The 14,848-nt window shown below is 34.6% G+C and overlaps 2 protein-coding genes and 2 long non-coding RNA genes across 4 annotated transcripts; 1 reads left to right on the top strand and 3 right to left on the bottom strand.

The window, feature by feature from the left end:
• Positions 1 to 4,245: 4,245 nt before the first annotated feature.
• Positions 4,246 to 5,750, bottom strand: LOC145159448 (uncharacterized). The gene is made up of 2 exons (XR_013737736.1): positions 5,206 to 5,750; positions 4,246 to 4,905 (listed from the first exon to the last, which is right to left on the bottom strand). It is a non-coding gene; the product is annotated as an uncharacterized LOC145159448 (long non-coding RNA).
• Positions 5,751 to 6,919: 1,169 nt separating this feature from the next.
• On the top strand, positions 6,920 to 8,648 carry LOC145159447 (uncharacterized). Its single transcript, XR_013737735.1, has 2 exons — positions 6,920 to 7,273; positions 7,864 to 8,648. It is a non-coding gene; the product is annotated as an uncharacterized LOC145159447 (long non-coding RNA).
• A 1,288-nt stretch (positions 8,649 to 9,936) lies between these two features.
• On the bottom strand, positions 9,937 to 12,181 carry LOC145157732 (uncharacterized). Its single transcript, XM_079076730.1, has 2 exons — positions 11,455 to 12,181; positions 9,937 to 11,324 (listed from the first exon to the last, which is right to left on the bottom strand). Exons 1-2 carry the CDS (start codon positions 12,179 to 12,181, stop codon positions 9,937 to 9,939), a joined length of 2,115 nt encoding a protein of 704 aa, XP_078932856.1.
• A 147-nt stretch (positions 12,182 to 12,328) lies between these two features.
• On the bottom strand, positions 12,329 to 13,651 carry LOC145157731 (uncharacterized). Its single transcript, XM_079076729.1, has 2 exons — positions 12,820 to 13,651; positions 12,329 to 12,672 (listed from the first exon to the last, which is right to left on the bottom strand). The coding sequence occupies exons 1-2, from the start codon at positions 13,649 to 13,651 to the stop codon at positions 12,329 to 12,331; spliced, it is 1,176 nt and encodes a 391-aa protein (XP_078932855.1).
• Between the last annotated feature and the right edge of the window lie 1,197 nt (positions 13,652 to 14,848).

Below are 14,848 nucleotides of genomic sequence, written 5' to 3'. Positions count from 1 at the left end.
TTCCTTAATGGAAAGTTGGCTGAGGATGTTTACATGTGTCAGCCAGAGGGTTTTGTTAGTACAGAATACCCTAATAGAGTGTGTATGCTTGAGAAATCCATTTATGGATTAAAGCAAGCACCTCGCAGATGGAATCTTTGCTTTGATGAGAAAGTCAAAGAGTTTGGCTTTTCGAGGAGTGAAGATGAATCTTGTGTATATGTCAAGGCTAGTGGGAGTATAGTTAGATTTTTGGTATTGTATGTGGATGACATACTACTCATAGGAAATGACATCCCGACCTTGCAGGAAGTGAAGTCCTGGCTCGGGAAGTGTTTCGCTATGAAAGACCTAGGAGAAGTTGTCTATATTCTAGGGATAAGGATTCTGAGAGACCGGAGTAAAAGACTAATTGGACTTAGTCAGAGTACATACTTGGATAAGGTGTTGAAGAGGTTCAGCATGCAAGATTCCAAGAAAGGAGAGTTACCCATCCAGAGTAATGCTAGATTGAGTAAGACTCAGAGCCCGAGTACCGAGGCTGAGATAGCAGAAATGAGTCGAGTACCTTATGCTTCTGCTGTAGGCTCGATCATGTATGTTATGACTTGTACTCGTCCTGATGTGGCCTTTGCATTGAGCATGGTCAGCAGGTATCAGGGGAACCCTGGTAAGGCTCACTGGACTGCGGTAAAGAATATCCTTAAGTACCTACGGAGGACTAAGGACTGGGTCCTTATTCTCGGTGGGAGTGATGACTTGAGAGTTGTAGGGTATAGTGATGCTAGCTTCCAAACTAATAGGGATAATTTCCGCTCTCAGTCGGGCTGGGTCTTTACCTTAAATGGAGGAGCAATTACTTGGAAAAGTTCCAAGCAGGAGACAGTGGCTGATTCAACTTGTGAATCAGAGTATATAACGGCAAGCGAGGCAGCAAAGGAGGCAATATGGTTGAAGAACTTCATTGGAGACCTTGGAGTTATACCAGCTATAAAGGAGCCTATGGAAATCTTCTGTGATAGTGAAAGTGCAGTTGCCTTAGCGAAGGAACCAAGGGATCACGGGAGATCCAGACACATTGATAGAAAATTCCATTTCATCAGACATCGTATAGAAGAAGGACTCCTCGTGGCAAAGCGGGTATCATCAGATGAGAACCCGGCAGATCCCCTCACGAAGGGACTGGGCAGGGTTAAGCATCTCCAGCATGCAAGGAGCATAGGGCTGAAGGATGATATTAGTTTTAGTAGTTAGGTGACTTTGAAATTTGTAAAGTGTAATTGATATTTGATGATGAATAAAAGTTGTGTTTATTTATGAGTAAAGTGTTGCTATCTTTTGTCAATCGTTTACTATTATTTCTTTTGCATGTTTTGACTTCCAGAATATTTATGTTGTGTTTTACATATTATTCAAATTATCCACAGTCAGTCATATGTTGGAAGTAGATATGAATTAAGACTGTCATGAGTTGGTTGTAGAGGTCTAAGATGTTGGACATGGCCTCAACACTCATGAGTGCTCATAAGTTCTAAGTATTGGATTCAACCCACGCTCGCTGGTATCACTTCATTGAATTTATCTCGAGTGATCGCGAGACGGTAATATCATATAAGTCTTCAAACCTAGAGATATGTCTCGTTGCCTATGAGTTGGTTATGCATTGATCGTACGAAAACACATTGGTAACTCGATGTTATAAAACGTACTGTTGTGTGTGATTCAACAAGTAGTAGAACAAGCATATGAGTCGAAGTTTATCTGTTCCTTATTGGATTAGAAGCGATATCTGGGCCCCTCGATGATTTTGTTTTGACCTATGTACCGGGCCCGGTCAGAACTAAGTTGATGTGTTCAATTAAGTTCTATGTCAAACAAATCGAAAATCGGGAAACAAACAGCTGGACAATAAGTAAGACATTGTTCCATGTATTTGTCCGGCTGATATCTAGAACAGAGGATTATATGATCACTTATCTTAAATGGCGTATCATCAACTTCTCAGTTCCGAGAGACCTTGAAAAGAGCTACGATTGCTGATCGGTTCCTGAAGTCATACTTGCAGTTATAGTTATTAGACTTATCCAAGTGGGAGACTGTTGGATAAGGTGTCTAAGTCCATAACTATTTCTGGTATGTACTTGACCCGACCCGGCATGACATCATGCATTTGGATAGACTAAATGAGAGAAATAACACTTTTGGTTTATTAATATATTATAAGTTCTAATATATTAATAGTATTATTTAATTAGTATTGATCTAGAATTAATCTAGAATTAATTAAGTGATCAAAAGGAGACTAATTAAATATATGTGTTGATTGTGTAAATCATCCATAACTTGTATAGTGGGCTAAAAGGCTCCATGGGTTATCAAGTTGGACTAAGGTCCATAGGATGCTCCATGGGAGTTACAAACCCATGGGTCATGGAAATGAAGAGCCATGTTACATTAGCGTTTACATGGTGTAACCCTAAATGTAACACACTATATAAAGAACATTTGGTCTACCAAAATCGGCTACACAAGTATTTGCAACAGGGCTAGGTCGATTTTGAAGTGTTCTACATTCTCTCAAAGTCATTCCAAAGCATTTGGTGTTGTGTGAAACATTTGAGGCATCACACTTGGGGTGCTAGGCTCTCAAGGTTTCCAAGGAATCAAATCAACTACAAGGTATGTAATTCTAGCCATCTTTTATGTTTAAAGTTCCCCATGTATACTAGATAGGTTTATGAACCTTGGAAAAAGTATTTTGCATGTATTTTAGACAAACATAGATCCAAGGTTTTCTAGGGTTGCATGTACACTTAGGAGTGTTAGAATGCTCAAAACCCATCAGTAAACACATCCACACGAGGTTTCACTTCATTCGTAATTGTGTTGAAAATGATCAAGTGGAGGAGGATTACATTCCCGGTGAAGAACAAAAGGCAGACATTCTACAAAACCACTAGCTCGAACCAAGTTCAAGGAAATACGGAGCTTGATCGGGATCAAATAAGTCTCTAGAAAGACTTACAGATTCGGGGGTGATTGTTGGAATCCTAAGTCGAGTAGGACTTGGAGACCAAGTAAACTTGGGACTTTGACAAGTATGTTATAGAGTCCTAATACAATTCTATTTAAAAGTTGGTGAATTAGAATATATATATATATATATATATATATATATATATATATATATATATATATATATATATATATATATATATATATAGAGAGAGAGAGAGAGAGAGAGAGGTTCAAATGTTTATCACATCTATTGTGTGCTAGATACACCAATAAGAATTTAGTAAAAATTAAATTATTATTTAATCAAATAAATATAGATATTAAATGATTTCCATAATTATATGTATATTAAATGATATCAATAATTATAATTTATTTTTTATGGAAACTAATTAAATTCGTCATTAATGTCAACAATAATATTCTTTTAGAATGACTTCGTATCTAAAAGAATGACATTGTATTCTAACAGAATAAAAGTGTATTCTAGTAGAAGAAACTTTCGTTGTTCATATTCAATGCAAATTTATTATATTTTCAGTGAGTGTGTCCTGAAACAAAATACGAATCCATACATAAAAACCTAGATGCGAATTGATTCTAAAAGAATTTATTGCTGACATTAATGACGAATTTAATTAGTTTCCTTAAAACGAGAATTATAATTATGGATATTATATAATATACATACAATTATGGAAATCATTTAATATTTATCTTTATTTAATTAAATAATTATTTAATTATTAAATTTCTATTGGTGCATTCTAACACACAATAAATATAAAAAACACATTAAGCTAACCATATATATATATATATATATATATATATATATATATATATATATATATATATATATATATATATATATATATAAACACACACACATCTTGTTTAGTCGATAAGGAGATAAGAGATTGTAATTACAATTTGGTTTCGAGTTATTTTCCAATTAATCGAAGAGAAGTTTGATTACACATTGTTTGCAATTCTCGTTTACTATACTTGTTACAGTACCATTTGTCTAATGAAATGGGTTTGAATAAAGGAAAACTTTTGGTTTCCAAAGATACATGTGTAACAAGGAAAACAAACACATACAAAATAGATTCAAAATTGAGTGTCACATCCTCTGTTATGGATGATTGTTTTGTGTCAATAATGGACGAGAAAACTAAACTAATCCAAAATCTGCATCATTAAAGTTTCAAACAAACAGTATAACAATTATAAGCAATAAAAAAATTGAATAAGGAAAAAAAGATATAAACTTTCAAATTTTGGTCAAATTAGGTTTTGATTTACAAGGTACATTTTTATTAGACAAAAATTCAAAAATGGTCCATGTGGTTTTACGAAATCTGAAGTTTTGTCCCTAATTTTAAAAAACCTCACGGATGGTCCCTGTGGTTTCAAAACTTTTAATGTTTAGTCTTTTCGCCTAACTCCGTTAGCTTTCTACCGTTAAATGAGAGGCTTTTTGGTCATTTCAATACTCATGGACCATTTATGAGGTTTCTCTTATTATCATTATTTTTTATTAAAAAAAAAGTAAAAAAAATGAAATTTAATCTCTCTCTCTCTGTCTCTCTCTCTCCTGTTAAGAAGCATCACCCCAAACATCCTCTATTATTGTTTTGCTCGACCCCTGCTTTCCCTGAAGCCACAACTCCGGTGAGATAAGCTAACAGTCGAGGAAGAAATCCCATCGGAAAAACCGGTTGTAAACCTCTCCACATCCCATCGGGTGCTGAGCAAACCCACGAATCCCCACCTGTTGTGTTGTTTTCGATCTGCTCTTTCCTTCCCTTTCTTCTCCGTTTTTCCTACCAACCTCTCCACCTCCCCTCCATGGCTTCTTGTGTGATGTTGCAGAGCGTCGATATGTACATTTGGGTTTACAATCTGTACAGCAAATCCAATAAAAAAACAACATTTTAGAAGATGATTATTTTTTGGAGCAATCTGTCGAACAGTTGGTGTGTGCAATAGTTACAAACATAGAACCAATGGCCAAAGTGTAACTATTAATTGCAGATTCCATTCCCAAAACCATAAGAAAAATCAGTGAGAAAAAGTAAAATAATCGATTAAACATTTCATTGCCAACAATTAGGTAAATTCGGTCCCAATTGGAATACGATCAAAAATAAATTAACCAGAAAATAATTTAGAAAAATATCAAAATTGAGTAACCTACTTAACCTGTAAGATGCAAATGAACAACTTTTGTGGATTTTAGAATATAAAGAAGACACCTATTTGAAGCGTCGAGTACACAAAAGCATGAGGCAGGTATGACGGCGGCACGCCATATTCCCCGGAATCAGATCAAGTTACTTGCAACATAGAACATTCAGAAAATTGATGTAGTTTAAAATTAGCAGCGCAGAAAATTGATTCTTTTGTGCGACAGCGAATAGGGAAACGATGATGGATGAAAATCGGAGATGAAACGTCAGCTGTCCCGACCACCGTCTCCTACACCAACATCAGCTGTCCTGGACGTCCATTTGACGTCTCGAGGCACTGCCTCCAACGCATAGTGAAGAAGGCATCATCTTCTTGGGTATGATGGAGGGACATCAACTGTCCCAAACTGTTTCTCTAGCTCAAGAGGACCAACATATTGGAATACAAGGTATTACTCACAAGAGATAAGATAGAGATAAAGGGAAACATGAGGCGACAATGGGCAGCAAAATCAAGACGAAGGTGGCGACAAAAGAAAAGAGCGTGGGAAAAGAGAAAGTGACTCACCTTGAGGCGGTTAATTAAGGCGGTGGTAGCAAGCTGCTCACCGGAGAGAGAAGAGTAAATTTCATTTTTTCTTTTTTTTTTTAATAAAATAATAATGATAATAAGAGAAAACCTCATAAATGGTCCCTGTGTATTTTAATGACGAAAATGCTCCTCAGTTAATGGTAGAAAGCTGACGGAGTTAGACGGAAGAACTAAACATTAAAAATTTTGAAACCATAAGGACCACCCGTGAGGTTTTTTAAAATTAGGGACCAAACTTCAGATTCATAAAACCACAAGAACCATTTTTAAAGTTTTGTCTTTTTTAATCACATGCAGAGCTTGAGCCTGCTAATCAACCATAGAGGGAAAGTGAGAGCATCTCTAATCCTTATCATTTAATATTTTTGCCATATCATTATCTAATCCTTTTGATCTCTAATTAAATGGGTTCTCCAATGGTTAAGTTTTTTTCATAGCTTTTTTTTTTATAAATTTAACTTATTGTTCCTTATCTATCTAAAATGTTCATACAACCTCCTCATTTAATTAATAATTTTTAAACATATTATAAGTGAATATGAAATATTTTAAATTAAGATTATCATTAAAAATTAGTATATAAACATTTAATAAATGAAAAACTATGGTAGAAATATTTAAATAATTAAATAAATGAAAAAACATTTAAAACTACAATATAATTAAAGGGGTAAAAATAAAATATGTTAAAAGTAGAACGGGTTAGATGTTTAAAGCTTTATACTATATTGACCATTCAATATATATTGATATATATTGAGTGGTCAATATAAATACACAAAAAGCAATCAACTCCAATCGTGTTAAATGAAAATAAGTGATGAATCAATAAAAAAAACTCTAAAATAAGTCTCCATTGGAGATGCTCTGAGAAGTGACAGGTGTAGCGATGTCAAAAACCCCCGCGGGACCCCGTTCCCGTGGGATCCCGATACCGTACGAGACTAATTTTTAAAAAAATTCGAGAACGGGAGCGGGAGCGGGGGCGATTTTAACTCCCGTTTATTTTCGGGACCGGGGGCGGGAGTGAGTATTTCCGTCCCGTACTCCCGCGGGGGCCCCGTTTATATTTATATAAAAATATATATATTTAATTTAAAATACAAATGGGAAAGGAAATTAGGGCTTTAGCAGTTTATCTTTCCTTGTTCCGTCATTGACTCGTTCATTCTCGTTCAGCGAGTAGGCGACCAGCGACTTCAACTGCGACATGCCGACTTGTCAATTGTCATCGTCTCCAACTCCCACCGGCGACCAGCGAGGTTTATTCAGTGTTTCCGACTTCAGCTTCCTCCTTCCTTCCCGGCGATTGACTCGTTCATTCTTATTCTCGGTCAGCGAGTAGGCGACCAGCGACTTCTCCGACGGTGACTGCGACTTTTCATCGTCTCCAACTCCCACCGGCGACCAGTGAGGTTTATTAAGTGTTTCCGACTTCAGCTTCCTCTTTCCATCCTGTGACCGCTGCCGACCCCTTCTGCATTCCACGGTAATGTCTTTCCTTCTCCATTTGCGTTTCTGTCTTTCCTTCTCCGATTCAATTGACAGTCGATTCTACCACAGTACCACTTGACTGATTTCGATTTCTCAATTAAGGTTTATTTAGTGTTGTTGATTTAGATTTCTCAAACATTAGTGTGGATTAAGATTTATTTTAGTGAACAGATTTCACAGTCTTAATATACTGCTTGCTTTGCTGCTTGCTTGCTGCTATCAATTGTGTTTCTCACCAATTTCTGCTCTATCAATTTCTACCACTTGCTGCTATCAATTTCTGCTGCTTGCAATTAAACTCTTCCTGGTTCATAATTTCATACAGTGTATCTTATCAATGAATTATGTTTAATGATTTCACACAGTTAATAATTTCATAATTTCTGCTGCTATCAGAACTTGATTTAATGATTTATATAGAATAATAGAACTCGATTTATATTGCTGCTTGCTGCTATCAATGAATGAACTACAAGTTTCCTTCTAAAAAAGTAAATTCTTATCAATTTTACACTTATAGTCAACTGTAAATTCTTATCAATTTTACATTTATAGTCATTGATTGTTTGTGTGAACCATTTTCAGATTTTTGTAATTATGTCTTCAGCAGAACCAAGTCAACCTAATGATTCAAACATGGTTAATGATACCGCCAATTCTGCAGTTAACTGTAACGAGAAACAAATTAAATTCACATCTCCAATGTGGCGTCATTTCACCTATGAAGAAGTTAATGGAACCAAAAAGGCTGTTTGTAAGTATTGTAGAAAAGAAATTACTTACACAACCAAAAATGGAACCGAAGGGATGCATTCTCACCATAAGTCATGCAAAATACGAATTGGGCAAAAGAAAATTGATGATTTTCAGAGTCAGTTAACCGGAAAAAAATCTAAGACGAATCAAAGTGGGGGATCAGTTTTAGCAACACATCGGTTTAATTATGACGATTTGCGAACCGATCTTGCTAAAATGATCACAAAACATGATTACCCACTTAGAATTGTTGAACACGAAGGCTTTAGAGATTTTTGTCAAGGGCTCCAACCACCTTTTAGGCCTATTTGTAGAAACACGGCTAGATCTGATGTCATTAAGTTGTACGGTGAGGAAAAGGCAAGGATGATGCATTTTTTGGAGAGTATTCAACGTAGGATTGCAATAACTACCGACATATAATAATTTATTTTATTATTATTTTTGTTATTTGTTTAGGGAGGATATTCGAATGTCAGTGAATGAAGAGTTGAAGGAAATTAATGGATACTGAAGATTTAGTGAATTGGTGTTTTATATTTGTAATTTTGGATTTGTCGTATTTTGCATTTGTAATGTTGGATTTGTCTTCGTAAGATTGTTGGATTTGTCTTTGTAAGATTGTAAGATTGTTGGAATTGTTGGATTTTTAATTTTTTAGTTTCTAAAATATTAGGTTTTAAGCTTTTAAATTTATTAAAAATAGTATTTTTGCCAAAAACAAAGCAGTTTTTTAGCAAAAAAATCAATTTTAAGTCGGGGAACGGGGGCGGGACCGGGGGCGATGGAGGTAACCGGGGGCGGGACCGGGGGCTGTGTAAACGGGGGATCCGGGGGCGGGGCACCTATATCCGCTCCCGTTTGCCCTCCTTGACATCCCTAGACAGGTGAGAGGCAGTAACGAGATCAATGATCTGGCAGTAGAGAAGAATAGATTCGACAGAGTATTTTAGGGAAAACCCTTGTTCCCAATTGAGCGACTGCAAAACGAATAACACAAATTAGGTTAAATGTCATGCTCAAAAAATCCAATAACCAACAAATTACGCCTTAAATCTGAAAACCCAAGAAGAAACAAAGAAGAGAAATACCTTAAGAGCGTGCGTGCAATACCTTTTTGGGTACCCAAGCGTCGTAGCGATGAATAATGTAAAGGGGGTGCAGCAATGCAGGGCGAGGTTGCGAAGACTGAAGATCTGGCGATAAGCAGTGGGTTGAGGAGATACATTGGAGTATGGGTTGTGTTTTCAAATGAAAAATGTTCCGAGTTATATGGTGGGAACATAAATTCGACATAGCGGGAATGAAAAATTGGGTGAAGCAGGGAATGAAAATTTAGGAGAGCATGAACCCCGGTTGCTTTGAATGAACCGTCTTGTATAATTTACTAGGTTATAACACGTGGACACCACGGATGAGAAGTTAAAAAAAAATAGTTAAATTATGACTTAATTATTGAGCAATTTAATGAAAATTTTAATAATTAGGAAAGCATAGTTGGTAGATTACCCAAATGGAAATATATATTTTGAGATATGTTCGAAATTTATCATTTTGTGGAATGCAATATAAATTAAAAAAAAAACACAAACATAAATTGATTGAATAATAAAATTGTACAAAGGTTTTATAAATTCCTAAAAACTTCTTTATACACAACATTTGATGTTTTATTTGTAAGTTTACCATCCATATCTAAAATTAACAATTTTAATCCCTCTCTACTTTGAACTCTGGATAAAGCAACGTACAATTGGCCATGTGTAAAAACAGGATCTTTGAGAAATAAACCAACATTCGATAAAGACTGTCCTTGGATCTTATTAATTGTCATTGCAAAACATACAGCCAATGGAAATTGTCTTCTTTGGAAATTGAACGGGATCTTATTTTCGGAAGGAGTTAAAGACATTTTGGAATAAAAGTCCGGTTTCCAGTATTACTTCCAGATATGATAACCGCCTCAATAACACGTTTGCCCAAAGATATAACCTGTAGTCTAGTGCCATTGCATAAGCCATTTTTCTGATCAATGTTTCTCAATAACATAACCGGAACACCGATTTTTAAAATGAGCTTATGGTTTGGAAAACCTGAGACTTTTAGACCATTTAAAACATCAGGTGAGTATAAATTTGCATCAAACTGATCATTAACAAACTCGGATTGGCAGAGGCTATCTGAACTTAAATATTCCTTTTGCTCTCCTGGAAACAATTTTAGCAAACAATCATTTATTTCTTGGACAGCTTCATTCTTGGGAGCAAGTATTGCTCTTTCTTGAAAATAACCCGCAATGTTGAAGTTTTCAAGAATCGAAGGATATACAAACTTGATTAATGAACCTATAGGATCACAAGGATCATTAATAAGAATATCTTTCGGAATTTCAACAATCGCTTCACCATCATTCGGACCACCAAGATTACCTTCTCCTATGTCCAAAAGCCAGTTTGAAAAACCCCTTGTTTCTTCCATAGCAGATGGATCGCTTCCAACAGTCAATCTCATGTTTTTTGTTAATTTATGGACTTTGCATTGTTGCCACAAATGAGAAGAACTCAAAGAAGCATTAACAATGTTTTGTCTACTACCACCTGGAACAACAGGTAGAATTTGTCTGAAATCACCTCCAAAAACAATAACTTTCCCTCCAAATGGAATATTTGAGTTCATTGGATTGACACACTTTAATATATCCTTCAAAGTTCGATCTAAAGCTTCAAATGCATGCTTGTGTACCATGGGTGCTTCATCCCAAATGATCAATGAGGTTTTTCTTACTAAACTTGCGAGATCACTATCTGGATCTATTCTACAAACAAAATCTTCGTTAAGAGTTAGTGGAATTATAAACCTAGAGTGTGTTGTCCTGCCTCCAGTCAATAATAATGAAGCGATCCCACTTGATGCAACATTTAAAACAATCTCACGTTGGGCTCTAATAGCTGTAGAAATTGTCTTCCAAAGAAATGTTTTACCCGTTCCACCATAACCATAAACGAAGAATACACCTCCCTTATTATCTTTAACTGCACCCATGATATCAAGAAAAATATTGCGTTGTTCGTTTGTTAATGCAAGAAACAGCCGATCAAACTCATTCTTTAAAATTGGTATGTCATAATCCAGCTCCTCACTAATAAGACGATTGTTTGCAGATGAAACGGAATCAACATCTGGGTAAGGCATCCTTGTATATATTTTAAGATTGGAATTGTTAGGGAGTAGAATCTGTTCTATCTCAAACAAAGTCAAGTTTTTAAGTTGATCTTCGTTTAATGATAAACCTGTACAAAAAATATTATATTACTAAAAACATATTAAAGAATATTTTAATTGAGATGTAAAATATAATTGAATGTATATTGAAATTTTATATTATAATGTGTTAATAATAATGACATAAAGTTACAATACCTGGAGACTTTAATCTTTGTTGTTGATTGTAAAGAATTCCACCTGACAAGATATCCCATGTGTTTTCCCAAACAATCTCTGGTTTAGACAAACTATTGGACAATAACATCGTAGCAAATAAGAATCGTAGATAAAAACCAGATCCAGAAAGACTTGCTTCCTTAATTGCATCAATGTATTCTTTGTCATCATCCAAAAGGCCTAGATTATAGCATGCATCTTTGAAAGTAGAACATATTTCACCATTGACTGTGCGAATTTCTTCAAATGATTTTGGACCTTTAACTTTATTTAAAAGAATCCTTAAGAAATATGCTTCGCCTAGCTTAGGTGAAACTGAATGAATTCTACCAATCGTATATCCAATTTCCCTTGGCTTCCAAATAAGAAGATTAGATTTCCAAACAAATTTTGTAGGAAATTCAACATATGTAAGTTTCCTAGCTTCTTTGTTAATTTCATTACACTTCATCCAACCGGTGAACATTGAAGAAACAATTGAAGGCTTGTTAAGAACATTTTCAATATCGTCGTCAGCCTCATATACAACTTGTTGTTGACCAGGAAGATGAAAAGGTAGCCTAATGACAGCAGGATACCTATAATGAACATCGTATTTAAAAATACGACATGACGCTTCACATGCAGATATATATCTACAATCATAGTATTCTTTTATTTCATCCACTGCATCGGTGTTATCAGAATCATTATCGCTTTGCACCATAGTAACAGTAGCTCTATCAGGACCCTTGTTTATATATTTAAATAAATACTTTATGGAAGATCCTTGATTGCACCATTGAACATTAATGTGTGTCTGATATCTTTTCAAGAGATATTTGTTGTATAGAACAACATTCCTGTTATCTAACTAAACACCAGATTTTTCAACAAGATATCCATCGTTTCTTCTCCTATATAAGGGAAAACCATTGTCATCAACTGAAGTATGATTGCAGAATTGCTTTGGAAAGTTTTTAGAACACTTTTTGTCCACCATGCATGGGCAATTCATATTTTCAGCTCCACAAGGACCATGAATCATGAACTCCTTGACAAGTGAATACAATTCTGGATCTTCATCGATATTTGCAATTTTAGCAGAAATAATCGGATCGATATATTCAACAGTAGGAAGTTTGCAATCAGCATGTATAAACAGACATATATGACTATGAGGCAAACCTCTCTTTTGAAATTCAATCGTATAAACCACTGCATGTAAAACATTAAAATAAGGCAAAAGTTAGCAACTAAAATATATTTAATAACTATTAAGAAACATAATTTAAAATTAATTTAGGACTTGTATATTATTATATATAAATTTAAATTTATATGTTTAAATATAAATTTAAATACCTGCTTGAACCTTCCCGAAAATTTCATTTTCCCTTAAATCTTTAATAAATGCATCAAGCTTGATCTTAAATAACCTACATAAGATATCCGGTCTATCTTCTGGACTAAGTGATGTGTACTTAAGAAACCTTTTAACTTCTGGCCATTTTGGATTACACGTAAAGGTTATGAAAAAATCTGGATATCCGAACCATTTACAGAGCGACATGGCGTCCAAATAGTTTTGCATCATATAGCGCGCACCACCGGTAAATGAAGAAGGTAAGATGACACGTTGTACGACATTGGAAATATCTGTATTCCCATCAGCTTGTTGGCTACGCAAATTCTCATAAGACGTACATCTCAGAATTTTTTGTTGATTACGAATGAAATATAATCTCTCACTTTCAATCATTGTATAACCATCTACCAAAAATTGTTGGAACAACCTTTTTGCATTTACGATTAGTGAGAACGAATGATCCCTGTCCTGAATTCTGTAAGCAAAAAATTCTCTCATTGTACAGGTTGTCCGCTTGCTGTTGCTAGAAGATGTAACACCTCTATGAAGGATGTCAACTCTGTAACCATCATCTCCGTATGGAAATAGTAATGGATACTGAAGAGCAAGGTAAGAAGGATGCAATTCACTAATACGTTGTAGTAATCCTGAGGAAGTTTGAACAACGATATCTCTTTTTTCAATCGATTCACAAAAGTCACCGACAATTAATGATGCAACCTCGGAAGAAGTTGGTAAGTTATACGTCCTTCCATCTTGTTCTCTTTTTCCAATTAACCTTAATTTATAATCAACATGAGGATTTGAATGAATGCAATCTCTTGCCATCCTATAACACTTAACCAACTCATTATTTGAATCTAGCATAACCTTCAAAAATTATATAATTTGAAAATCATATGCAGTTGAAGTTGAAGTAGAAGCGTTCATTGGTCCACTGAAAAGATTATAATGAAATAAATAAATAAATATGTATATAATATAAGTAAAAGAATAAATAAATGAAATGAATTGAATTAGTAAACTTTAGTTATAGTATATACTTGTTGATCTATTTGAATTCTCGTTCTCCGTATCATATATGTATAATTGACAAAATATTGGTCTTGATCCATCTGCTAGCAAAAGACTACCCATATTGTGGTAGTTTTGACCACTAAGTCTGAATATGTACGGAGCGTTGCCTTTGTTAATGGATGAATCAACTTTGCCTCCCATCGATGTAAATGAAAACATCGAATTGTAACGACGAATGTTCTTGATGAAGTGTTTGCTTTTTGAATCTATCGACTGATAAAGATTTTGGTAAGATGACGGAGCTTCTTTTAAAGGTGGTAGCTCAACTTTTCCATAGCCACAACATAGGGAATAAGATGCATTCTCTTTTTTTTTTTTGCCTCTAACCGATTCATCTTTCCATAGTTTTGCATGACAAATCTGACATATAACTCCATGATCCAAGTAATCTGTTGAATATGATAAAGAAATTAAAATTTCTAAATATAATTAAAGTTTTAAAAAATTAATAATAGCAAATTTTTAAGAAATATAATCACCTATTGATGTACCGCGACAAACATCATCAATAATTTGCTCAGCATTATTTCTTCATCTAATGTCAAGTCAAACAAAGGTATATCAGATATACGTGTAGTCTTCCTTTTTAACCGATGTTTTCCTGTTGGTAACTTGATTGATGAAGATTTTTGAATGATGCCCGAACGACCGGTGGATGTCATACCAATAGAAAACAATGATTTATCATTGTTAATAGATATCGGTGTTTGAATGTTATTATGGAAACTATAATTTCCTGAAAAAATCAAAATACAAATTACAACGTTAGGAATTTTTATAAATTATATAAATGTGAAAGATATATTTTAAAATTTGACTATATAAAAATGCATACCATTTGAAATGTTGGAAAGGGGAGTTCTAACATTTGTATTTGTAGAAGGAGAATGAATAGTTTTATCTTGATATACAAATGATCTGACTGAGTTTATATTTTCTTTATCTGAC

This window comes from Lactuca virosa, chromosome 2 (genome assembly GCF_052849685.1).
Source record: "Lactuca virosa cultivar CGN04683 chromosome 2, Lactuca_virosa_CGN04683_v6, whole genome shotgun sequence".
Classification (NCBI taxonomy): Eukaryota; Viridiplantae; Streptophyta; class Magnoliopsida; order Asterales; family Asteraceae; genus Lactuca; species Lactuca virosa.
Note: the sequence above shows the minus strand (reverse complement) of the source record. Positions and strands in the feature narration are given on the sequence as shown.